Below are 25,301 nucleotides of genomic sequence, written 5' to 3'. Positions count from 1 at the left end.
TGTAATTCCCTCAACATAATTCACTCTAGACGTTGTAGTCATAGTACCTCATTTTGTGATCTCTGTCCTACCTTGCAAGCTAATCTGCTTTAAACTGTGTGTGATGAAACCATATGGGTGAGATAATTCTAGGAAATTCCTAATTCTGATCTTAATAAGTAGGTTGATACTGTTTTAGTGTCAGTCAGTACTTAGCAAATACATTACCTGTCCAAAAAAGGTGGCAGGCAGTGGCATTTTTTCAGATATTGATCCTACTTGCTGGAACTTCAGTTGTGTCAGATTATTTAACCTGGGGAAAATATATGGAACTTGTGCAAGTGGGGAACTTCCAGCCTGCTGGTAGCCACTCAGGTTAATGAGGCACTTCTGGCTACTGAAGGCACTGTGCACATCCTGCTTATAGCCCAGGTTGTTTTGACTTTGACTTGGGTAACTAATTCTTGTGTACCTCAAATGCCTATGAAATACCAGTGGTGTGTTTTTTTTCCTTTAAATCTTTCTGTTCTGTAAAACACAAAGATACTTTTTTTTTTTTTTTTTTTTTTTTTTTTGAGATGGAGAAGTTACCTTTTTGTAGCACATAGACATGTCTTAAGGGGTTGCAACTTCTAAAGAGTAAGAACGAGAAGGGTAGCCTGTGTTACCATTATCACATCAGCTTATTAATAAAAAATATTAGGAAAAGTTGAATATCAGAATAATACAATTGGCTTATACCATAGTTTCCCCCATAAGACATAGAGATTGAGCCAAGTGCCTGCTTGAAGTAGGTTTGTATAATAAAATAGTATCTATTCAGCAATTATTACCTATCTGCCAAGAGTATATGATAGCAATGCTTATGTGAAAAGAAGCACTGTGACTAATTCAGTTCAATACAAACATAACTTTATTTTTACTTAAATGCCAATGAAATAACTGTACAAATTCATCGTGTAACATTTACTGTTAGAAATTAAAACACATTTCTGATTATAGAAATATTGTTCACAATTGGAAAGTTATGATTTCTCTGATACCAGGTTGTAAGTGGTCTACAGCCCTCACTGACACCTAGGAGAAATAGGTAGAGGGCTCCAGTCTTGGTATTGAGGTTTTCTGGATTTTGCAGCACCTTCATGCTACAATAACTGGAAATTAAATGGCCTGAAATGCATGGAAATCATTGTATAAAGATATGCAGTATTAGGTGAATAATACTTTTTCAATGAACTTGTTCTTCAGTTTTCATTTCATGCTGTTTGCAAAACTTCATCAGTAGTATATCAAGTACCTTTGCCACATAATTTTCTTAAGGTGGTCAAAACCATGCGTGCATCTATTTCTACACATTGATGGTGCAGATGGTAAGGAGAATAGCGTTCGTGCTCATCATTGTAAGGCAAGGATTTGGGCATGTTCAATGCCATGGATTGAATTAATTTGTTAAGTCACAACATTTAAGGAGTGTTTAAATGACAGCTTTTAAACTAATTGCTTACTTGATATATGTTACATAACTTGCATTAGAAATTGGCTGATATTTTCTTTCAGTATTCAAAAAGTAGTAGTTCGAAACACTCTGGCTGAATTGCAGCATTCTTTTAGGCGTAACGTAGTGACAGATATTTCCGATTTTTGATTGTAATTTAGTGGTCAATTTTGTTAATTTGTGTAGGTAAGTTCCTTGTTGGAGAGTGTCATGGCATTGAACATCTTGTGTTTTCCTCTACTTCTATCTTTTTTTTTTAAAGTATGGAGAGCGAGAAATAACTTGCCTGCAGCCTCTAAGTCAAGACAGAGCAAAAAGAGGTATCAGCCCCTACCATTTTTCCCATGCTGAAGTTGGACCACATTGGCTTCTCAGTTTACCCTCTCTTAGATAGACATCATGGCATTGTCATATTTAATTCCTAAATTCAAGACTGTTGTTCTTCATATTTAAAATATCCTAATACATATGAAGCAAACATAGATATACATGCTAGCAATTTTTCTCAGGAATAACTTCTGATTAGTGAAACAGCTAGGTTTAGTTTCTTTATTTTTCCCTTCCTTATGCATGTCATCATAACAGAGAATCTGTGCTGCTATATTACAAGGATTGCTCATCGGCAAGTCAAGCAAGACAATGCAGATATGATACAAGACTTCTATTTTTTCGAGTTGTTTATGACAAAATCATACATAAAATCAGTACTTAAAATTCTGATGTTTTATTCTGTGCAATTAAAATTAAAAATTTAAATACAAAATAAGCACATTTTTAAAAACAAAATCATAGGTTAGTTTTACTCAATTAAGACTTTAAAATAAGTAGCAGCTTAGTATCCAGACATTAGTGTGCGCTTCTTTTAAGAACTGTTATCTTCTTTAGATCAGTCAGAACTTCAAATTTTTTGTATTTTGATTAATTATTTGACCTGGATGTCTTACCTCCAGCTATGTATCACAGGAATAAGCTCAATACTTCTCACAAGAATACAAGCCTCTAGCCAATAAACATTGCCACTGCATTAAGCATTACAGCATAAAACAAATATACCTCACAGATACTTGCTTTGGAGGGCACATCAGTGTTTAAAATAGTTGTGGTGGATTCCTCTCTCCTTAAGGTAGCAGTTGTGCTTTGAGGCATTTTCGAGTAGTTTGTTGGCATTCCGCTGGTGATACTTAGAGTCATGGGGGTAGTGGATGATCCTGTTGGATGGGCCAGGCTTGAGTTCACGTCAGTTGAATCTTTAATGTAGATTGTGTGTGTGGCTGCTGCTTCGTAAGCGCTAACCTTCCTAGTTGTCAGGTCTTCTGGATAGAGGAGCAGTGGCCGGTCTGTGCTTGTAAACAGTACAGTTTGGCCTAAGGTAGCCAAGGTAGTAACTTCCTTAGCTTTAAATTGTTTATACATTTTTGTCATTTGGGCTGGTTCAGTTGCCACTGGGGAAGCAGCTTTGTCTGCTGCCTTTATTCCTTTAATCATGAGGTTAGTGGCTGGAACTGTGGGAGCAGCTGCGGATGGCGTGGTGTTCACCCAAAGCACAGATTCGTTAGCACAGGGAGCCCCTATGACGCTGGCGGTGGTTCCCTGCACCCATTTAAGTAAATACGGGATGTTTTGTTTATCACTGCAGGACCAGGGGTTGTTATATAGTGTTACAACTTGCAGCTGAAAGAGCTGGTCAAACGCTTTGTCAGGAATGTATGTGAACTTGTTGTTGTGTAGGTAGAGGCTTGTAAGGTGCTGTAATCTCACCAGTGTTCCTGGAAGTATCTGGGACAAGAAATTATTGGATAGATCCACTGTCTCTATGTTGTAGGGCATATTGGTTGGAACTGTCCAAAGTTTGTTGCTGCTGAGGTTGAGAAACTTGAGACTGCTCAGTGTGTTGTTGATGAGAACAGCTCTTTCCACCATGTTCCTAGAAATATCAAGCACTTTAAGATTCCACTGGTAAGCTGTGTCAAGTTTCTGAAGAACTTTAATGTTGTTATTTATGGCATATAATTCCCACAAGGACTTGGGCAGATGAGCAGGAATATTCTTGAGCCAATTATTTGAAATATCAAGGGTCCTCAAGTTGGTGAATCTTGTCAGCTGATGATCAAGATCTACAAACTGGTTAAAGGATAGATTTAAATATGTAATGTTGTCTTGAAGTCCATGTGGCAGTACAGTTAAGTTTCTGCCTGAACAGTCCACATTCCTGTTGTTTCCTGAGCATGTACAGTTAGAAGGACAGATAACCAAAACAGTGGGTATGAATAACAGAAGGACCAGCAGACAGGTAGATGCTTTCAATATCTGGTGTTCCATTGCTCCCTAAAAATAAATATACCAAAATGACACCCTTTAAATCTATGTAATATATATTTTTTATTTGTAAGGGCTGTCTTTGCAATGATTAGTTGCAGCAGAGATTAAGTAAAAATATCAATAAACCCCTTTGTGGTACGGTCCTTTTTATAATTGTTCAAGAGAGACTTTACAAAGCATCCCTTCATAGACTGTCATGTTGTCTGGCAGAATGAGACTTGTTTTTTCATCTCCCTTTCCCCATCAAGCTCAAATGAGGGCTTTCTTCCGAAAATGCAAGTCTCTTCCAAATGTTATACAATGTCTGCTTCTTGTTTTTAGTGATTTCAAGCCTATATTATGTTTGGAATAATGTGTTCTTTTATACAAGATGAAAAAATGGCTGTCAACTGGATCTGCTTCACAAATCTCTGCAGTAATGTAGCAGTCCCCCCCATACATGCATGCTATTTGCTTAAGTAGAATTGGTTAAAATACATTTTAAATTGTTAGGAATTTAGTTTGAAAACCGAATTCTGCATTCATGGTAACATGCATATTGCTATTTTTCTTTATTATCACGTCAATTACATTCTCAAAGCTGCTAACACATGTTTGAAGCTGATTTAATGTTAGTAAGAAATCTCTGACACTGCAGCAAATTTCTGGTGCAAGCATCTGTCATCAACTAATAATTTTGTTTTTATTTCTATCTCTAAATTTGCAGTAGGTTTTTGTGATTAAAAACAAAAAATGCAAACTTACCGTAATCTCTTCTGCAATATCAGCACATCATTTCTGTGAAAGATTTAAGCTTAGAGGTCGTCTTGTTCTAGAGAGTAGCTACAGTTGCTGTCTGTGGATTGTGCTTGCCTCTTCAGCTGCATCGTATTGCTGCTAGCTGGGGCTCTGCAACCACCTGATCTGTACTACATTGGAGGACTGCAGAGCTGTCATTGGTGCTGACTCAAATTTATTGCAAAGCGTGCATATTCAATAAAATAGTTGGCTTTTGTAATTTGAGTTCGTTAACTTCTCCCTAACTATATTTTTTTAGCCTTGTTAATGCATCATAATATAGTTCATAAGATTGCCTAAGTAAACAGTACTGAGTGGAATTTTGGTGGGCTATTTTATCTTAACCTCTGAGTCCATTTAAATGTTCCTATTTAAAAAGTCACTCAAGTTGTGTTCTGTTTTACCTTCATTTAATCTCTGCTTCTGTAGTAAAGGTTAATGTTAATTTAGGCTTCCTATCTTGAGCTTTTTTAAGCAACAGTGCTAGAATATCTTTTCATAATTTTAAAATGTTCAGTTTTCTGCTGCTCAGATCAGGTTGTCCCTGTATTTTCAGGTATAATATAGCCCAGACTGTAGGATTTTACTGCTTTCTGTAGGAAAGCTTTATCTGTGTTTCTCCAAACAATATCGTAAGAGTATATATTGTTTATAATGCTGTTAATTTTAACATCATTTAGTGCAACAGCCTTATAGAAGTCTCTGAGCAACTGGAAAGCTGTTCTTCAGGCATACAGATGTATACATGTTATAAAAACAATAAGGAAACTAGTAAATATATTTTCCTGTGCCCATTGTACCCACATCAGCATAGAATTGTATATGCACATCTTTTTACCTTTGTGACCACCTTTCAACTTCCCATCAAGTAGCGTATTAAAATGCATGGTTCTAGACAGGGCAGCAAGCTTTTCTTGTAGCCAGGGCCCAGAAAGGAACCTCTAAAACACTTAAGCATCTGGAGTTAAAAGGCATCTGGCATCTAGACAACTGTAAATCAATTTTTGAAATTTATATAAATAAGATTGAACCTTTTCTGAAAAGACTGCTTCAAAGGAGATAAGTAAACGTGCACAACTCATTCTGATAGTTATTTGTCTTGGGTGTTCTGTGAACTGTTTGTATATCCACAAAAATCAAAAGTGCCTAGGTAAAAGAAGGCTTTTTCATGCTTGTTCTTCATGTGCTTGGACCTGTTTCAGCTTTTTCATGACCACTATATTAATTCTTTACTTTCACTATTATTCTCTGCGTTACCAAAAAATAATGTGCAGTGACTAGAGACTTTATATCACTAAATATTTTGGCAATATTGGATCTGGAGGAAATCTCCTTCCTATTAATGAAGAACAACTGATGGCTGTTATGAGGATTTATTTTAAATGCCTGTCAACCGCTGTTACCAAGTAGTCTCCAGTCATATGCAGAAAACAGACCTTTTTTTATGAAAGATAGCCGATATGTATGCATGTCAAAGCATTCACATTTTGCTCTGAATTGGAAGCTTTGTATCTAAGCAAATTCTCTGTTGTGCTTTAAGCAACCAAAACATCTTTGAATTAGAAAGCTTTATTAAAATTGGCTTGAATTCATTGCATTCACTTGTACAGCCTAATAGGACAAACAATTGTTAGAAGCTCTGAGTACCTCGAAAGCTTATACTGTTTCTTGAAAGCTCCGTGTATCAGTATGCTATGTATACGTATGTGCTGACACACAAAGGTATGCATGTTCTGTTTTCCGTAGTCTCCAAAATCTGGAGGTGCTACTTGTCTATGCAGTGGGCTCCATCTGTATTGTATTTTGGCATGATTTGTTTTGGGCAGAACTAGGTTGTTCCCTTCTGTGAAAGCTGAAGTCAAGAAGTGCTGGGGAACCGTTGCTCGTGCTGTGGTTTGGTTGTTCCTGCTTGTGGCAACTTCTCCATTGTTCAGTTATTTGAAGAACGCTTCATTTAAGAAAAATGAGAAGCATGTTGGAAAGTGATTTTGCCCATCTTTGGGAGAGTGTTCTGGCTGAGGCAGTGATTCACGAATCTCTTAAATGATTAGCTCAGGAGGCGGGGGGAATTGTTCCTTTATTTCTGAGAGAAGTTCCTCTTGTTTGCTGGGATCCAAACTATGATCCTCAGCTGGTTCCCTGAGCCAGTCAGGTGGAGGTGGCAGGTCAGAGGGCTCAGAAGAGGGGTGAGGACATGAGCCAGGTGTGCAGCTTGCTGCGTCTGAGACGGGCGGTGCAGCAGCGCTGGAAACGGAGATGCTGGCTGCAGAGCAGTCTTCTGCTGGTGGAGGCACTTGGCTGCTTTCATGAGTGGTGGTGCAGCTGGGTGGTTTCTCTGACGCGGTAAGATCATGCTGGAAGTGTGTATCTTCTCTAAATTTCCAAGGCAACACAGATAAAACCGATGAACGCTTGGTAGCCTGGCCAGAGTCCATAAAGATGTCTGGTGTGTCTCCATCTGCAAACGGAGAACGACCAGCCCAGTTTGAATTGACTAGAAGGGGCTTTCTGCAGCACTTCCACAGAATAATCAGAATAATAGCAATTATCATACTAACCAAAATTATGCCAATTATCATTGCTGGTAGGCTTTCACTTCTAGACTCTTTGTACATTTCAGTCGGGTAAGGTGTTCTCGTCACAGCAGTCAGTGCTCTGCCAAACGTGTGCAGACTGGGTCTGGTTGTTTGCGATTGATATGCAGTAGATCTGTTTTTTGTTGGACTCCTGGTGCTGGTATATACATTTCTTTCACTCGTGGTAACGTCTGAGGGTGTTTCAGTAGAAAGCGATTTCAAGATTTCTCCAGAGATAAGAACCAGCATTATTTGGCTGCCCACCATTTCCCTGCAGTCTATTGAAATGCGTCCTCTCCTACAGCAGAAATAAAGTAGAACATGTTAATTTGAACTTCTGAAGTACCGCTTTACAGGCACCAGACAATGTTATGTTACACGTAGTATAAAAATAAGATTAGACTTGCTGTTTGAACTTTCATGCCTGTTGCCATTTGTATAACCAGCAGGTTTGTCACTGATTTTACAAGCAGCAGACAGGTTTTCAGTATTACTGATCGTTGAAGTTAAACGACTTTGAAGAGAATGTCATAATTACTATTTTTTCACATTATCAGAAAAAGGCATTGGGAAAGAAGTCCGAAGTATGTTTCAAAATAACTTTAATCATTCGCCTAGATGGTTACAGATGCAAAACAAAATATGAAACACTCGCAGAAGTATTGACAAACGGTATTGTCACAAAAGCAAATAAAATTGTCTTGTTTTATACCTCAAAGATTGAAAGAGACAAGCCAAGCCTGAGTTAAAAACTGTTAACAGTTCTGTTACTTTTATTTCCTGTTCTTGCCTCACTTCTGCAGTTGGAGTGTAATATTTTTTTCAAGTTTCCAAATACTGCTACTGTAATGGAACATCGCTCAAACGTGCTCAGGCTGCTTTAGTATAAATTCCTGCATGTGGAACATTTTTGTAATGACGGGGGCTGTGTTAATGTTAAGTGTTTGGGATGAAACACTTTTTTCCCTGTACTGCTTAGAGTTCAGGTCTCTGAATATCTCTGTATGAGACAAATCATGTAAAATACAGCCACTATATGTGATTATTTTTTTTATTCTGAAATTACTTGCGTGCATTTTGATCTAATTTATTATTATAATATTAGTCATGTGAAACGGTCTTCAGAAAATCACTATGCATTACTACTGCACCTGAAATTTAATTTTATATGTTTAATTAGTGCTTCTAGAGAACCTTATAATCTAAACCATATAAAATTCATAACAGATAAAAATGACACTATTTCATTTTCTTCTGCTCCCCTCTTTTCAAAATACAGTCAAATAGTACGTATAGAGTTCATGATAATTCATAACAACAACCGTTTAGGACCGAGATAATGCTTGTAAGATAGAGATATTCTACAAGAGCTTTGACTGTGTCAGAAACTTACAAAGTGCTTACAAAGTGCTGCACCCAGTTCCATTTAAAAGCAAATAATGCAGATATGAAGCAACGACAACTTGAAGTTGATTCTTACCTTGACATTTATGGTTTATCAAGCAAGCATCTTATTTTTTGTTTGAAGCCTTAGAAAGACGGACTGTGTGCTGAAAGCTGAGCAGTTTTAAAATGGCTTTTCTCACATTGAAGCAAGTTTCTGCAGCTGAAGAGGAAGTTTACCAATACTTGCTGCAGGAAGTGCCAAGAGTAGGGAGATTACTAAGAAACTTAGCTCAAGGTTTGCATGATTTAAGAGCAAACTTTTCAGCTCTGATGATTTGATGAAACTTAAATATTTACATGCTTGTGGCTTTTATTGAGTATGTGTCTATTATGAAGAAATTAATAAACGCTTGTTTTCCTGTCTTTGAAAATAGTTACAAAATTTTTGATTGACATAGAAGTAGGTTTGGATTTTATTTTTACAGATATAATTTTGGTGGTGGTTTTGATGAACTGTCAGGATTATTAATGGAAAACCAACCTTAGGTTCATTGCGGTGAGTCATAGAGAGCCATCTGATCACAAGATACTGGCTTGCTTACACATCTTCATGTGCGTAGTTGTTTTAAAAGGTGGATAACTATAGATTTTACCCTTCCCCCTGCCTCCTCTTCCCCACATTATTTTTCTGTCTGGACAACTTCAGTACTTCTTGTTGTCATTAAAGGGGGACTGTGCTCTGAGCAGTTGTTTTCCCACTGTCTCTTTGTCCACATCCCTTAGTGCAACCCAGACTACTTTGTATTTTTTGTCTCCTTAAGCATTTAGAAAGGCTGTGTGGCAAAAGAAACTTGCACAAATGTCCTCACAGCATTTTGCAAGTGTGTTTTTGTGCCTACAATAGTAGCTAGTGCCATGTCCTCATTCTGCAGCTTCTTCATTTCCTGTATGCGCTGTGCTTCTCTTCTGGTTGCACCGGCTCTTTTTCAGTCTCTCCCTACTCCTGCAGCACAGACAAATCCTGAGCCCGTACTGACATAATAACTCACAGTTTCTTGACTCCTTCATCTCATCTACATTGCCTTCACTCATCACAGTCTCCACCTGTCTTGAGCCACAGATCACACCCTCATTACTATTTCTTTTCCTTCTTTCCATTGATAGGATTGTGATTCTATCATTTTTTTTCCTTTTTTAATTTATTTGATGACAATGTTGTTTCACCCATTTTATCTGCTTTCTGCTAGCAACTTACTGTGTTCCTGTTCCAGGCTGGCTAATTCTCCTACAGATTCGTTCTCTTTTTTTTAGTTCTGTTATCTTCTTAGCTGTGACAAGTTTTACACCAGGTTAGATTCCCACATCTGCTATCCCAGATTCATTTTTAGTCCTTGCAGTGCCTCTGCTGTTGCCTCGTGTGCTTATGGTCATTTTGGGGAAGAAAAGGGTAACTGTAGGACAAAATATAGTGTTTTTCCTTGTGGATGTTTTCACAAGGTAAGAAATCACGCCTAGGTATCAGACGGTTACTGACATTCAGCAGATGTGATAGGGATATGATATTCCAAAATGTCTACAGTAATATTTCTTACAATATTTTGACTTAGAGAAATAACATATACTTTATTTAAAAAATGATGACGCTGGTTTATTGAGGATAACAAAATGGAAGACTTTTTATATTCTAATACACAATACAAATGTCATATATTTATGCACAAAGTCAAAACAATAAATATGATGCTCTCAATCTGGTTCAAAAACAGCTAATCTGATTTAAGCAGTTTTTGATGGAGAAAGTGGAAGGGGCGTTTTGAGAGACTAGTTCCTGTTTCAGTAATTGTGTCAAAGTTGTGACTGAATTACGGTTCTCTTAAAATAGCAACCTGGATATACCAGTGTGGCACTTCAGAGTATGCTGTGTTTGTTAGACTAGCTTTCGTTTTTTCCCCCCAGTGGTCTTTGAGAATGGGCAAACTTCTGTCCTGTTTTATCCTGTTTGGCTACTTCAGCTGTGATTTCTGGTCAAAAGGAGTTATTGGCGCTATTTATGAAGAAGCTTTGTAATGCAGTCCTGCTCCTAGATCTACACATTTGTACAGCATTCCTCCTACCATAAAATGAAAAACCCTAAGGTGTGAGTTTAGCTTTCCTGTGTTACAATTCCGGTTGTTATTTGAAAGCTAAGTTTTTGTTTCATATTAATCTTTTTTTTATCATATTAATTAATAAAAAAGTAAAAGCTGAGGTTTGTTTAGCTGACTGGTTTAAATCTCAACCACAAAATTGGTTAAAATGCTTTTGTGTGACTTCAGTTCTTCATTTTCATGTTTATCTGTTTCTCTAGTGATTCTCTCAGTAGTTTGATCTTGGGTTTTCCTTTGGATTGCGGCATCTCTCCCTGCTAGTAACTCTTGCATTATCAAGTCAGTTCCAGCTTCCTCCTTAGGCATCTTCTGCCACGTTCCTGCTGCAGTTGGCCATAAGCTGTTGGTAGCCAGAATATCACCATTGCTTCTGGGCCTCCGTTTTCCTTGTTGAGCTTTTTTGAGATAAGACATTTTGTTTGCTATTACGACTGTTGTCAGAAACAAGAAGGTGCAGATGAGCACAAGCACTGCTATTATAATGAAGCAAATCAGGATAAGAGACTTACTGTCTTCACACATTTCTTTTGACCATGTAGTTTTGGGTTTGCTGGTATTCTTAGGTCCTCCAGCAGCAGAAACAGTACTTCTGGAAGAAGAAGATATTGAAGAGTTTTGGCCCATTGTTGAAGAGAGAGATTGAGGGGTGGCAGTCTGCATTTCAGTCGTCATTGCTTTCCCGTTGAAACTGATGGTTGGAGGAGGATTTGTATTGGCTTCCATTATGTTCTGGCTGCCACTTAGGTTTTGGCTGATGGGATTCCAGGTTTCATTTATGCTGCCACTTAGGGTTTGGCTGATGGGATTCCAGGTTTCATTTATAACTCTGGGGTACTCAGTATGGTTTGCACTTACTTGCAAACACAAAGCAAAAATTATCACAACAGGGAAGGCAAAATGTGGTTTACTGTGTATCTTTGTCTTCATCTTCCTCTTTAGTCACCTGCAAAAGAACAAAATATGGTATTAGTTTAGCAGTGCTGGTTCTGAGAGGTTTGAATCGGACTTCTCAGGGAATAGTAGCCAGCAGCCTTTTTGATCAAAAGTGTGTTTTAACTTGACCTCATGTTCACTGTATGTAGGAGGAAGCGTTCAGCTGCTGGGAATTCTCACTGAATAGGTGGTCTTGAACTTCAGCTCTTAAACTGTTAAGTTCTGACGGAGGTTTATATATAATGCATGTGAAGATGAAAAAAGAACATGGAGCAAAGTAGTGAAAGGAAAGTGTTATCTACTAAGTACTCAGTGAAGTGTGAATGTACACACTGTAGTAGTTCCTCTGCTCTAAAGCTGACCACCTTAGATCTGTAAATTCATTACTTCTGCTTTTAAATGGTGAAGGGAGGCACCATGTAAAATTTACAAAATACCACTTTTTTCTTTCCTTTGTTGCCCTGAATTTGCAAAATGTAACCATGCTTTTATGGATGGTCAGATGAAAAGCTTTAATTGAAAATATTCTTGTAAATGACAGCAGTAACTTATTTTAATTGTTTGTATTCCTTACCTCAGCTGTCTGTAGCATTTTGTAAATACCTAGGAAAATCTTAATTCTCTAATTCTTCTGATTTATTATGCAAAAGGCTGTCTACCACAAGTGTACTTCTCACATCTTATTCCTCATAAACATACTTCAGATTGTGACATTTTCTTTAAAACTTCTGAGATTATGCAAATTATATTACCATTAGTATGTTCTGTTTTACATTTGTGTAGTACTCAGATTTGCACTATAATCTTTACCTGTTGAATCTGTCTGGAGAACAGGAAACTGATCTTTAGATGAATCAGATACAAAGATGATAAATTCAAAATAACGGTGACAGATGAGACAAATTAGTGAACTACTTCAGTGCTGATGCTTCTTGAATTTTGCGTGTGTGAGACACCTTCAGAGCGTAAGGCTTATTCTGTCCAGTGTGTCTCTTTCACCTGCTTTATCAGAAGTGTTTCTTCTGGGTGTTACGTATTACATCTTGTTCAAATATAACTACTGTAAAGAATGACTGAAAGTAGTAGTGCTGTTTGTAGAAATACATTTCTTCTTATGGCACTTTAAAGACAACAAAGCACATCTGTATGCTTCTAAGTTTAGGTAATTTTGAAACGTGCCAGATGGTGTTTACTTTGCCATAGGGAAAAGTTATGTCTACCAAAGAACTTAATGTATTCACACTCAAAAGTCAGAGAGGTGAAGTTGCTTATGTTTTTAATATCCAAGTGGCAGTCCTTTGTATTGTTGAAGTCCCCCAGGAAAGTGAAAGAGGTGATAGACCTGATCTGTAGCCAGAGAACAACCAATGGGTGTCTCCTCGCATGGCAAAGGAGCAGCAAAATATGTATGTATCTTTCTTTGCAGTTCAACTAAATCGTAAAACCAGACTCTGTTCTGAGATGAATCCTCATTGTTAAATTTGAACTACAAACCATTTTAGTAATCAGCTGCAGCTCAGGTAAAAGATTTTGTTACCTATATGGTAACAGTTGCCTGGAGAATGCCTGGTCCCATACTTTAAAAAGGAATAAAAGCAGCAACAGCAAAACCTTTTGTTTGGTTGGGGTTTTTTTTAGAAACAAAACATTTCACAAGAAGTTTCTGCATGCTGTGTGGAACTGAGGTGCAGCTGCTGGTACAAATGTAGCTCAGTGCTTACTGCCTGAGGGCTGCAGAGCTCTGCCTGCACCCTCGGAGAGCACGAGAAGTCCAGCGTTACTTGTGATCTGGACCAGAGGTGCTTTTATTGAAAATAAACGGGCTGGTGGTGTTAAGAGCTTTGCTTAAAATCATAAGAGCAAAGGAACTGATCATTAAATAGCTTTTTTTTTTTTTTTTTCTTTTTAGCTCAACCCTTTGTGTCTAGGTATTGGTAGGGTCTTCTGTCAGTACACAGTAAGAGCTGCAATGTGTAGGAACAAAGCAGCAACCTGGTGGCTGTCGCTGCTCATTCCTTGGAGTCTGATTGTGAACAGCCTTTAATGTTACTAAAAATACAGTTGTTTTATTAACTTCCTTAAAGCAGTCAAAGACAATATTTTTATTTATTGTTACTGTTTGAGTTACATATGGTAAACTAAACTAAACTAAAATCTTTTACATAAAAAGTAAAAACATTTACATAAGATTTTCTACAAAATCTAAGAAACCTTGAAGCAGAACTTAAAATAGAAGGAAAATATGCGCTTACCTTGCCAGGATGTAGTCAAAAGAAAGTTGGTGTTTTAGATATTTAATCCTCTAACAGTAAGATTTCTTTGCGTGTATATTTGCTCTGAGGATACTAACAACTATCAGCATCAAGCAAGTAGATTTAGACAAGGCTGGATTTTTTAAGCAAATCTGTAACTGAAATTATATGTCGCTTACTCTAAGTAGGGAACTAAAACCACAGTGATGACACACTTCCTTTTTGTAACAACTATACCATGACATGTTAGAGGCAGAGAAACACCAACTTGCCCAAATTAGCTTTCCGAACAACAGGAAGTAACACAAGGAAAAAGTCATAGGCAGACAAATATTTAACATTCATGAAGTTCATCTTCTTAGTTATCAGTGGCTTACCTCAAATGTTACCAAGAGCTCTGTCTCACTGTGATCAAAACTACGTAGGTGTATACAGTATTTATTAGCTCTTTCTATAGGTTGTTGTCTTGCTTTGAAAGAGTTGAGTTAATAACAGTTTGAAACAGCTCTAGGTATTATAAAATTCAAAAACTACTGGTAAGTTTGATTCATAATTAAGTATTTCTAGTAGAATTCCATCTGCTGTGCTAACTCTGGGAACTGGACAGAACATCTGCCTAAACCAAGTCTCATAGAGTTCAGCAGTTCATTAAACAAGAACAAAAGGTGGTTAATATTTTTATGTAGTACCTGAATACTATATAGACCAATCCTCTGTGCTACTCAGAGGACCCATAGTTCTTAGAAACGTTCCACCAAGCGTTAGAGTGCATTATGTGCTGCAGTAGATTGCAAATAAAATGAGCTGAGACCCTTTGAAAAAATGGTATATGGATGTTTAATTAGTCTTAATCAAGGCTATTGAAATAAATCTTTTCCTCACATAAAATTGAATGTAATTTTAATCTGTATAAATGTAAAAAAGAGTTTGTGGGATTGCTATTTTACTTCTATTTTTAAAGAAACCCTCAACTCTTACAGTTTTGAGCTGATTGATGTGCTCTTCCTCTCCAGCATGGATTTTTTTTTTCCTCTTGTTGGAGATGCTGAATGAACCTGTTTCTGTCTAGAGACTACTATGGTAGGTTGTGTGGCACTTCAAAATGAAGTTGAGTTACCTCCAACTGGAGCTTCACCATATTGGGCTCCAAACTTGGTTGGTGTATGGGCCATGGCAGAATTTAGGCTATGGATGTCAATCCCATATTATTGCTTGAGTTTGACATTTTTTGGACTATGTGAAAGATCGGTTTGTTTCAGCATTGTAGTATGTGTGATACACTACTAAAATGTTTTGATATGGATTTTAAAGGCAAACCAAACAGTGTCTGTCTTGTTTTCTTACAGATTCAAGACCGGTCAGATCAATGGAGATTTACTGATATACCACGTCCTGCTAACTCTGAAGCCATACTATGCAAAGCCATATGAAATAGTAGTGGACCTCACACATGCTGGCCCCAGTAATCGCTTTAAAACAGACTTTCTTTCTAAATGGTTTGTAGTTTTTCCAGGCTTTGCTTATGAAAATGTCTCAGCAGTTTTTATTTATAACTGTAATTCTTGGGTCAGAGAATACACCAAATACCATGAAAGACTCTTGACAGGTTTGAAAGGAAGCAAAAGGCTTATTTTCATAGACTCTCCGGGGAAGCTGGCAGAGCACATTGAACATGACCAGCAGAAACTCCCAGCAGCTACCTTGGCTTTGGAAGAGGACTTGAAAGTATTTCACAATGCTCTCAAACTGGCTCATAAAGACACCAAAGTTTCTATTAAAGTAAGTCTTCTACATGCTGTTCCTAGTGAACTGTTATATTTCAATAAGAATTTGAGTATGATTTTACTGTCTTAATTCTCTTGTCTCATGGAGAAATCACAACTTAATTTCTTACAATTTCACATATTTATCTTCTTAAAATATAAGTGTCAGACTTTTTTTTCTCTCTTTGTTTCTTTAACAATAGGTGCTGAACCATTTTTCTTCTCTCTTTTTAAGGTTGGATCAACAGCTGTGCAGGTGACATCAGCAGAGCGTACAAGAGTACTGGGACAGACAGTGTTTTTAAATGATATATACTACGCATCTGAAATTGAGGAAATCTGTCTTGTTGATGAGAATCAGTTTACCTTAACGATTGCCAACCAGGGCACACCACTCACCTTCATGCATCAAGAGTGTGAAGCCATTGTGAGGTCCATTATTCATATACGGACAAGGTGGGAGCTGTCGCAACCAGACTCCATCCCACAGCACACTAAAATTCGCCCTAAGGATGTCCCTGGAACACTACTGAACATAGCACTGCTCAACTTGGGAAGCTCAGACCCCAGTTTGCGGTACTGATCTTTTAAATTAATATCAACTTTCAACTTTCTTCAACTTGGAAGAAAATGTGATTTTCTTCCAAGATTTTCTTAATTTTAGCAAATCTCACTTGAACAACGCAATTTTACTTTCACCACAGCTCTACAAAACGTACTTAGTAATCTCAAAAAAGATTACGTTTTGTATAGATGAAGAAAGGCATATGTAATGATGGAGTAACTGAGTAACTGGTAGCTTAATTTCTCTTTAAGAGGGAGAAAAAAACTTATGCTTTGCAATATGTGCTTATTAGGTACATTTGATTTTCATGGTACTGAACTTCTTGTTTAATAACTGGGAGCTGTACCACTTAGACCAAGCTCTTAGATGTTGTCAGAGGGCTGTCTCCAAACAGGTCCTTGGTCAAGGAGAGTCTCTGGGGCTGTTGGCAATCTCTTGCTCAGGTGCACTTGGAAATACCTAGAATTTCTTGGAACTGAATGCCTTTCTGAGAAATCCAGTACAAAGTTCTTCAAGCATCCTCTTTAACTTTATCAGAAGTTGTTTTAAAAAAGTAGTAATGTAATTATTTGTCCAAGGTAATGTTGTCTCTAAAGCTTAAGTGATGCAGGAAAGAAGTTCAGGATTTAAATATAGTACTGGATATTAGCAATGCTTAAGTGATTTTGAAAATTGTATTACTGTGATCTTTTAGTGTAATGTATATATTTTAAAACAGACAAGAAAACTATTACAAGTCACATTGCTTGCTTTGTTACAGGTCTGCTGCCTATAATCTTCTATGTGCCTTAACCTGTACCTTTAATTTAAAGATTGAGGGCCAGTTACTGGAAACTTCAGGTCTGTGTATTCCTGCCAACAACACACTCTTTATTGTGTCTATTAGTAAGACCCTTGCAGCTAATGAACCACACCTTACCTTAGAATTCTTGGAAGAGTGTATTTCTGGATTTAGCAAATCTAGTAAGTAACACTGGTGTTCTTCAATGCTAACCATGAATTTGAAAAGATTTAAGCTGGTAGCTGTCAAGTTTAACAAGCATCCTTATGTGGCTGAGTCACAGTAAGTTTAAATTAAAAAAGCTTCTTTGAACTGTTTTAGATATTTTCAAGATTACTTATTTATTTCTTAATAATCAAGTTCTGTAATACTAAGCCAGTGTCATGAACTGGAGTGGCATCTGTTGGAGTAAAAACATTAATTTGTATGTTTTAATGTACTCTTTCTAATGAAGCAGATCCTTTTTTTAAAAAAAAAAATAAAAAATAAAAATAAAAAATCCAAGCCCTGCCTTTCTAACTTAGAATTTAAAAAAAGTTTTGCAAAACATCTCCTTCATTTAGACAATTAAATTAATTCAGAGATCACAATACAAATTACTTCTTTCATACACCAGAAGTAAGAACATTGAAAAAAAATATATAATATTTTGAGTTCCATGAGGTTTTGAACTCCAGCAGATACACTGACAAAAGCGTTACGTGGTCCTTTCTTTCAAATTTAATCCTTTCAGGTAGATTACAGTGGAGAGATATTATCAGGTTCTACTATGCTATTTTTGTTATCCCTTTCTTACAGACATAAACCAGCTCTGACTATACTGTTGGAAGCTGTTTAACTTCTTTTTAATCTTGAGAATGTATTCTATCTTAAATAGTCTGTCTATTGTATGCCTAAATGTACACATCTATGTCACACTTCTTATTAGGATACTTAAAATGTCAAATTCTTGCCAGATTCTTACAAATGTTTCATGGACGTTGTTGTTATGGTATGTTTCTTTTTGAAGCTTGTCTGTTTGCCCAGTATTATTTGCTTGAATCCGATGATAATTATTTTAGAAGAAAACTGAAAGGTGCTCACAAATAATTATTTACCTATGCATAGAGATCAGTGCTGATTTCTTGTTACAAAGTGAATTTTTATTTCAGGTATTGAACTGAAACATCTTTGTCTGGAGTATATGACTCCCTGGCTGTCCAATCTGGTCCGATTCTGTAAACACAATGATGATGCTAAGCGTCAGCGAGTCACTGCTATTCTTGATAAGCTAATAACGATGACAATAAATGAAAAACAGATGTATCCTTCCATTCAGGCTAAGATATGGGGAAGTCTTGGACAGGTACAAATTCTGCATGATTTCTTGCAATTTGTTTATAATAAAATTATAGAGTTTTTAGTCACTTAAATATTAATGCAAAACGATAAAATGGAACTTGGCACGACCTAAATATATTTGCTGTGTGGAGAGTCATGAGCAAGTTCTCTGATGTTTCCATTCTTTAAAATACTTCATACAACCATTTCTGAACTCTTGCTTCTAGTACTCTGTTCCTGGCCCCCACTGAGAATTAAGAATTAGAAATATCTGGTGTTAGTAGTAATTACTTCATCAAAACTCCTGAATGTGTGGGTACTGATTGGATAGAACCCAGTGCTATCATTCAGATATGTTAGGCCTAAGGTGATGAAAGAACTTCTTCCGTTTTGTTATTTGCACTTTTAAAACTGAAGCATTTTGATTACAATTAGCAGTGTCAATCCTTCTGTTGATTATTAGTTGAACTCTTACCAAATACTGTCCCTATTCTCCACACAAAGTAAAAAAAAAAAAAAAAAAGCTGTTTTCCTATGTCATTCACGAAATAAGTGTCCAGATAAATGAGACCAGCTGTATTTGCCATGACCAGGCTTGCTCACAAGCAAGCTGACTTCCTCATTGTCATACTATTATTAATTTTTTAACTGTCGTCCAAACTGATGCAGCACAGCATCACAAAGTTGCTCTTGGAGAATATGAGAATTGTCAAATGGATGCATAAGTGTAGTTTCTTGATTGGTCCAGTTGGACTGATAAAAATCAATGTATTTTGGAAGTTTGAATCACACTGAGATGAATATGACCATTTTGTGTAGTATGAAAATCTATTAACAGGTAAACGTGGAGAACATGAAATAAAAAATGAAAAAAAACACAGAAGTCAGTGGGAATTTTATTGTTTATTTTGTTGATCCAGAATCTCAACCAATTTTTATGATACAGTGAAAGCTGAATTTCAACCAGTACTGAAATAGCTTTTAATCTTAGCTTGTATATTACATTTAGAGAGAGTTCCCAGTGCACTTAGATTTGGTTCTTCATACACGAGAAGAAACTTGTTTTACTGGTTGCAGTATTCATGCATGATGAGTGTTCTAAGTAAAATCTTTAGCAGGTAGGATCTTGCTTATTTCTTGGAAGTATGTATTTTTTTTTCCACCTCAAATCCCATTTCTTCTCGTTAGATGCAGCATTTTCTGAATAGTTATACTTTAAAATGAAAAAAAAAAAAGATACAAACCATATCGTAGTGCTTCCACAGTTGTGAAGAATTTTGATTTGAAGTAAAACCTGATGGAATTCATCTTTACATTTCTAATCTTTACATTAGGCTTGTTTCCAGAGAGACAACATATTATTAAAACCATAGCTTCAATTTATAGTAGCTATATATCTTTAACTTAAAAATATAATGATTGCTTAAACAAAGGGCGATTTACTGTGGAAAAATTATGTTAACCACACTGGGAATAACAAAGAATTATTTTTCTCTGACAGATAACAGATCTCCTTGATGTAGTTCTGGACAGTTTCATCAAGACTAGTGCCACAGGGGGCTTAGGATCCATAAAAGCTGAGGTTATGGCAGACACAGCAGTAGCGCTTGCTTCTGGAAATGTAAAGTTGGTTTCAAGCAAAGTGAGTTCCCTCCTTGCCTTAATTTCTTCTTATATAGTAATTTCACCTTAAATAGTAATGTGACACTGATACGCTTTCTGATGACTCAGTACAGGAAATAATGGAAAAAACAAACAAACAAACATAAAACAGGTTCCAAGCAATAGAATAATTCCAATGTTAATTTGTAATGGCTGTTACTGAAAGGTTGAGCTCTGCTCTTTAACTGAAACAAAATGGTTGTTTTATTTTCAGGTGATTGGAAGAATGTGTAAAATAATCGACAAGACTTGTCTGTCCCCAACTCCTACATTGGAACAGCACCTAATGTGGGATGATATTGCTATTCTAGCACGTTACATGCTGATGCTCTCCTTTAACAATTCTCTGGATGTTGCAGCCCATCTCCCCTACCTCTTTCATGTAGTTACTTTATTGGTGGCCACTGGTCCCCTTTCTCTCAGAGCTTCTACGCATGGTCTTGTCATCAACATCATTCATTCTCTGTGCACTTGTTCACAGCTTCACTTTAGCGGTAAGTTCTCATCAGATTTAGGATTAAGTTGATTGCTTCTTAGTTTGGTCAGAAATATTTGAGGTGTCTTCCTCTCTTTTAACTGTTCAGAGAATTTGAAAATACCGTGTTGCTATTAAGCTTGTGTACAAACCAGAATGAGGATATGAGCTAGAATGACTATGAGCATGAAGTTGAAGCATGACTGTCTGGTTTAGAGCAGGAGTGTCATAAATTGTGTAATGGATTTTTGAAAAAGGGAAGAAAGTACCAGTAAGTTTCAGTAGTAAAGATTAAAGAAAAAATGTATCTGTGCTAAAACTGGCTGATATGTATCTTTTGAATGGTTGCATAATAGAGTAACAAAAATATAAATTATGTAAAGAAATTGTGGAATTACATGGTTAAAGCAAGAATTTTGCATACCGCTGTGTTTCAGCAGTCCTAAAATAATTGATGCTAGCAAATACGTAGCTGTCATTTCTTATTGCAGAAGTACGGTATGCAACCAGGCTGGATTTTGTGAAGAAAAAAATATAAAGTTTATGTAATCTTGTTTTTTAAGTATCTGAAAGCCCATTTTATATCTGTGTGTTGACTGAGTGTGTGAATAGATGTGTACACACACACACGGGTATCTATGTATATTTAAAGAAAAGCTTTGCTAGGATACACAAAGAGAAAGTCAAGCCTTCCTGTTTAAGCAGTGAATTTGAAATACACTGAAATGAACTAAACAAAAATTCAGAATTGTAAAAATATTCAGTGCTAATAGCAGGGCCTTCATTTTCTTCTGATTTAAATGGGTTAATTGTAGTAACAGAGTCAAAAACATAATTTGATCACAGTTTGAACCTTACAGTAATGTTGGTCTTTCAAACCGTGAGCTCTCCAGGTTTGTTTTCCTAATGCATATGAGAAGGAGAAGCCTCAGAGAACCAGATCTTTAGACAAGTTTCTTTCTACCTGTTTTCAGACTGCATCTTCCTGGTGGCTGTGGTTTTAACAGTCCATGCGACAGGCCACAGTTGTTCTGAGATGAGTGGCAAAAAAAAAAAGTGTTCAAATGTGCGTAGGATGATTATCTACTCGTGTATTTGTGGGAGCCTCAGTGTGTTTAAAATATGGAATGCACTTAATTGTTTTAAGTCTAATATGTAAAAATTTATTCAACAGAGGAGACCAAGCAAGTTTTAAGGCTGAGCTTGACTGAGTTTTCTCTGCCCAAGTTTTATTTACTGTTTGGAATCAGCAAAGTGAAATCAGCTGCAGTGATAGCTTTCCGCTCCAGCTATCGAGACAGGTCGTTTTCACCTGGTTCCTATGAGAGGGAGACTTTTGCACTGACTTCTTTGGAAACAGTTACTGAAGCTTTGTTGGAGATCATGGAGGTATGTGGTTCAAAACAAAATTACCCATAAAGGAGAATGGCACTGCTTACCCTTTTCTACAGGCAAGCAGTGTAGTGAGATGTACCTCCCGTAATGTGTTAATGAATGCCTAAGTAGCTCAGTAGTTTCAGAGACCTGAAATAACTGAATATTCTGAATTAAAATTGAGCGACCTGGCCTAGTGGAAGGTGTCCCTGCCCATGGCAGGTGGGTTGGAATTGGATGATCTTCAAGGTCCCTTCCAACCCAAACCATTCTATGATTGTCTGAAAGTAATACCTTTTCTTCATGTTACACGTATTCAAACAATATAATTCTTTTTAGGCTTGTATGAGAGATATTCCAACGTGCAAGTGGCTGGACCAGTGGACTGAACTAGCTCAAAAGTATGTTGTAGACCTCAAAACATAACCCCTAACTGCCTGTGTAGTACACTTAGACTGTATAATGAAAAGTTGACAATTCTGTTTGTTGTATATTTGTTTAATATAGTGTACTCTGTTTCTTCACAGGTTTGCATTCCAATATAATCCATCCTTGCAGCCAAGAGCACTTGTTGTCTTTGGCTGTATAAGTAAGCGTGTCTCTCATGGACAAATAAAACAAATAATCCGAATTCTTAGCAAGGTATATAGGTCTATATCTGTTTTCCTTTGTGACTCATAAAACAACTAAATTTTTTTTTCCCCTTCAAATATAGAACTCGTTATAATTTCATAATAAATAATTTCTTCAAATATATTCTTGTACAGAGAGGTACCTGATTGGAAATTTAGTCTTTGTAGGCCTGGCTTTCTATTTTAAATTAATTTGGTGGCAGTAAGTTTCATCAGTGCTGCTATTTCTAGAGTAACAGTAGTTTTCAATATTGAGCTTAAAATTTGAGACACTTAAAATTTGATCCATAAAACTCAGTATTTAAATAAATGCATTTTTTTCTGATAAGGCATCTGTCTGCATGCACATTATTCACAAGTTCCTTTTTTTAAAGGAAGCTAATAATCTAGTATGTTACAACTAAATACAATGGAAAGCATAAAATTTATGTAAGAAAACTTTGAAATGAGCTACCTAGCTTGGTAATGATACCCATATTTTGTAAATAAAGTTGTGTTCTGTAGGAGGTAAACAGTCCACTATCTAAGTTTCCCTTAAGTACTTTATTAGTGTTCTGTGGACATAAAATTTAATTGAGCAGCATCTGAACTGAAGAAGAGTTATTTTGTAGTTCTTGCACCCTGTCCTGCACTCTTCTTTTTCTAATACACACCGTGTAATTGTTTCAATATATTAAATATATCACTATATCAATATCAAATAAATATATCAATATATATCACTAGTGTGCATCATAATTTCTAAAATTCCTTGCAAATTGGAAAAATTAACTTTTGTAAATTAATTGAGAGACACAGTTATTGTTTAAAGCTTTGATCTTTTTTACAAAGCAAAATCTAATTATGGATTCTATTTATTATTATTCTTTCTTTTTTCTACAAAAAGGGACTTGAGAGCTGTTTGAAAGGGCCTGATAATTACAATAGCCAAGTTTTAATAGAAGCTACCGTAATAGCACTCACCAAGCTGCAGCCTCTTCTTAATAAGGTAAACGACTGGATTTTTAGAATAAACAGAGAATATGTTTTGTAAATGGAAGTTATAATTGCAAGTATAACTTCAAAAATATAAGGAAGTGTTGTGGTATCTGATGTTCACACTTCATTGCTATGACTGCTATGACTCATGCTTGAAAGTAATACATATAGGAAATGTGTCACAGATGTTTGTGTATGGGACCTGCGCAAGCTTTAAAAAAAGCTTTAGAATGTACTGTTCTGCTTCACCAAACTGGGCCATAGCAATACAGACAAAGGCTATACCACAGTCTGCCTTAATTCTCTCCAAAAGATTTTAGGTCTTGGCTTTCAAATGTGTAATTCCTCATGCATGTCTTTCTGATCATGGCTTCTGATAAATTTTAGTCTTGTCTAATGAGGTATTAATTCAGCCATTGTGTGTTACTGTATGAACTGACTGGCATACCAATAGGTGTGCTGTTAATGAACCACCTTAAAATTTTCTAGTGGAGTGGCATTGTCACACACATCTGAAAGAATATAGTTCTAGGGCACGATTCTAGAAGGGGGTTTCTGGGGAACGTGAATGGGTCTGCAGCTTTCTCATTTGTTAATACATTAGAAAATGTGCTAAAAAAAATCTTACATGGCTGGTTTAATATGCATGTTTCACTTTCATGTACATAACAAACTTTTTAGAAGTCTTTGGCTAATCTTGTCTACAATTTGTTTCACTCTGTACTTGGTAGCTTTGCACAGACAGTCTTTGTGTGCCATCTGGATGGCACTGTGGTATTTAAAATTAACAAGAGCAAACAGTTCTGATAGGCTACTTGCACATTTTTTCACCCCGTTAGTGTACCATGAGCAAAGTACACTACTTAGTACATAGTACTTAGTACATAGTACTACTACTTTTCCACCCTGTGAGTGTACCTTTAAACACATAACCAATGAGTGATGTGACCGTCCTCTACAAGCCTTCCTTGTCTTCCATGCTTATATCACACATTTTCCTGCATGTGGTTTTAGGAAGGGAAGATTACAACAAGAAGTCTCATGTATCTATTGCTAGTTAGTTCTTTGAAAAATCGGCTGCATAAGGGACCCAGGATTTGCTGAATGTCAGCTCTTCCTGCCTAATTTTCTGATTTGGAGATTGAATTGCTGGGCCAGTTATATGTGCAGAATTGCAATTCATTTTCAACCTGCATTCCAAGTTGATAACAAAAGATACTGTCTTTCAGTCTGATGTAGGGCAATATGCTTCTGATATTTTTGTGAGCAAGGAAAGGGGTATAGAAGAGAAAGGGATGGCTTCCAGGGGAGGAAATAGAAGGCTTGAAATTAATTTGCTTTCTGCTACTCACCTGTTAAATATATCAGCACTCTGGGCTCATATGAATACCTGTTTTGTTGGAATGGATGTGTTTGAGAACAGAACCTCTGCTACTGTGTTAGTAATGCATATACGAAAACGTGTCAATCCTATTTGTCTTTCACTTACAGGAACTGACTTGAAAGTGGAATCATGGCCTTTTCCTTTTCCTTCTCCTTCCAGGACTCCCCTATGCACAAGGCCCTCTTCTGGGTAGCTATGGCAGTACTGCAGCTAGATGAAGTCAACTTGTACTCAGCAGGTACAGCACTACTTGAACAGAATCTGCATACCTTGGATAGCCTTCGAGTGTTTAATGATAAGGTAAGCAAGCCCTCTTTTAGTAACCAGCTGTGATTAATTGATAATTAATTTATGTAAGCAGTTAGACCTGTTAAAAAGAAAAAAATAGTTCCTTATCCTCTTGAACAGTAGTCAAGCAACTAAAACTGAAATTTGCATTGTGAACTTGCACAATATCAACAGTAAACCGAGAAGCAGAGATGAAGCTCTTATTATTCTGTTCT

At 36.6% G+C, this 25,301-nt stretch overlaps 4 protein-coding genes across 7 annotated transcripts in view; 1 reads left to right on the top strand and 3 right to left on the bottom strand.

Annotated features, from left to right (window-relative positions):
* The window catches only part of NF1 (neurofibromin 1), a 93,327-nt gene that overhangs the window by 47,910 nt on the left and 20,116 nt on the right, over window positions 1-25,301 (top strand). For all 4 annotated transcript variants that reach the window (XM_084299770.1, XM_084299769.1, XM_084299768.1 and 1 more), the window contains 11 exons: window positions 15,211-15,643; window positions 15,863-16,203; window positions 16,953-17,155; window positions 18,125-18,318; window positions 19,795-19,935; window positions 20,170-20,449; window positions 21,605-21,819; window positions 22,144-22,205; window positions 22,332-22,446; window positions 23,323-23,424; window positions 24,958-25,098. In XM_084299770.1, coding sequence (XP_084155896.1) covers window positions 15,211-15,643; window positions 15,863-16,203; window positions 16,953-17,155; window positions 18,125-18,318; window positions 19,795-19,935; window positions 20,170-20,449; window positions 21,605-21,819; window positions 22,144-22,205; window positions 22,332-22,446; window positions 23,323-23,424; window positions 24,958-25,098 — 2,227 coding nt within the window. The remainder of the gene's footprint in view (window positions 1-15,210; window positions 15,644-15,862; window positions 16,204-16,952; window positions 17,156-18,124; window positions 18,319-19,794; window positions 19,936-20,169; window positions 20,450-21,604; window positions 21,820-22,143; window positions 22,206-22,331; window positions 22,447-23,322; window positions 23,425-24,957; window positions 25,099-25,301) is intronic.
* OMG (oligodendrocyte myelin glycoprotein) lies at window positions 2,407-3,793 on the bottom strand (the record flags this gene model as incomplete). The annotated part of the gene is made up of 1 exon (XM_084299911.1): window positions 2,407-3,793. The coding sequence occupies one exon, from the start codon at window positions 3,791-3,793 to the stop codon at window positions 2,474-2,476; it is 1,320 nt and encodes a 439-aa protein (XP_084156037.1). The 3' UTR covers window positions 2,407-2,473.
* Window positions 6,154-8,716, bottom strand: EVI2B (ecotropic viral integration site 2B). The gene is made up of 2 exons (XM_084299557.1): window positions 8,627-8,716; window positions 6,154-7,444 (listed from the first exon to the last, which is right to left on the bottom strand). Exons 1-2 carry the CDS (start codon window positions 8,632-8,634, stop codon window positions 6,610-6,612), a joined length of 843 nt encoding a protein of 280 aa, XP_084155683.1. The 5' UTR covers window positions 8,635-8,716; the 3' UTR covers window positions 6,154-6,609.
* On the bottom strand, window positions 10,207-13,993 carry EVI2A (ecotropic viral integration site 2A). Its single transcript, XM_084299532.1, has 2 exons — window positions 13,865-13,993; window positions 10,207-11,622 (listed from the first exon to the last, which is right to left on the bottom strand). Exon 2 carries the CDS (start codon window positions 11,604-11,606, stop codon window positions 10,800-10,802), a length of 807 nt encoding a protein of 268 aa, XP_084155658.1. The 5' UTR covers window positions 11,607-11,622; window positions 13,865-13,993; the 3' UTR covers window positions 10,207-10,799.

Source organism: Netta rufina (assembly GCF_964035555.1).
Source record: "Netta rufina genome assembly, chromosome: 21".
In the NCBI taxonomy this organism is placed as follows: Eukaryota; Metazoa; Chordata; class Aves; order Anseriformes; family Anatidae; genus Netta; species Netta rufina.
Note: the sequence above shows the minus strand (reverse complement) of the source record. Positions and strands in the feature narration are given on the sequence as shown.

Bases quoted from the DNA above. Each gene is read 5' to 3' on its own strand.
- EVI2A (XM_084299532.1), bottom strand. From the start codon at position 11,606: ATGAAGACAAAGATACACAGTAAACCACATTTTGCCTTCCCTGTTGTG.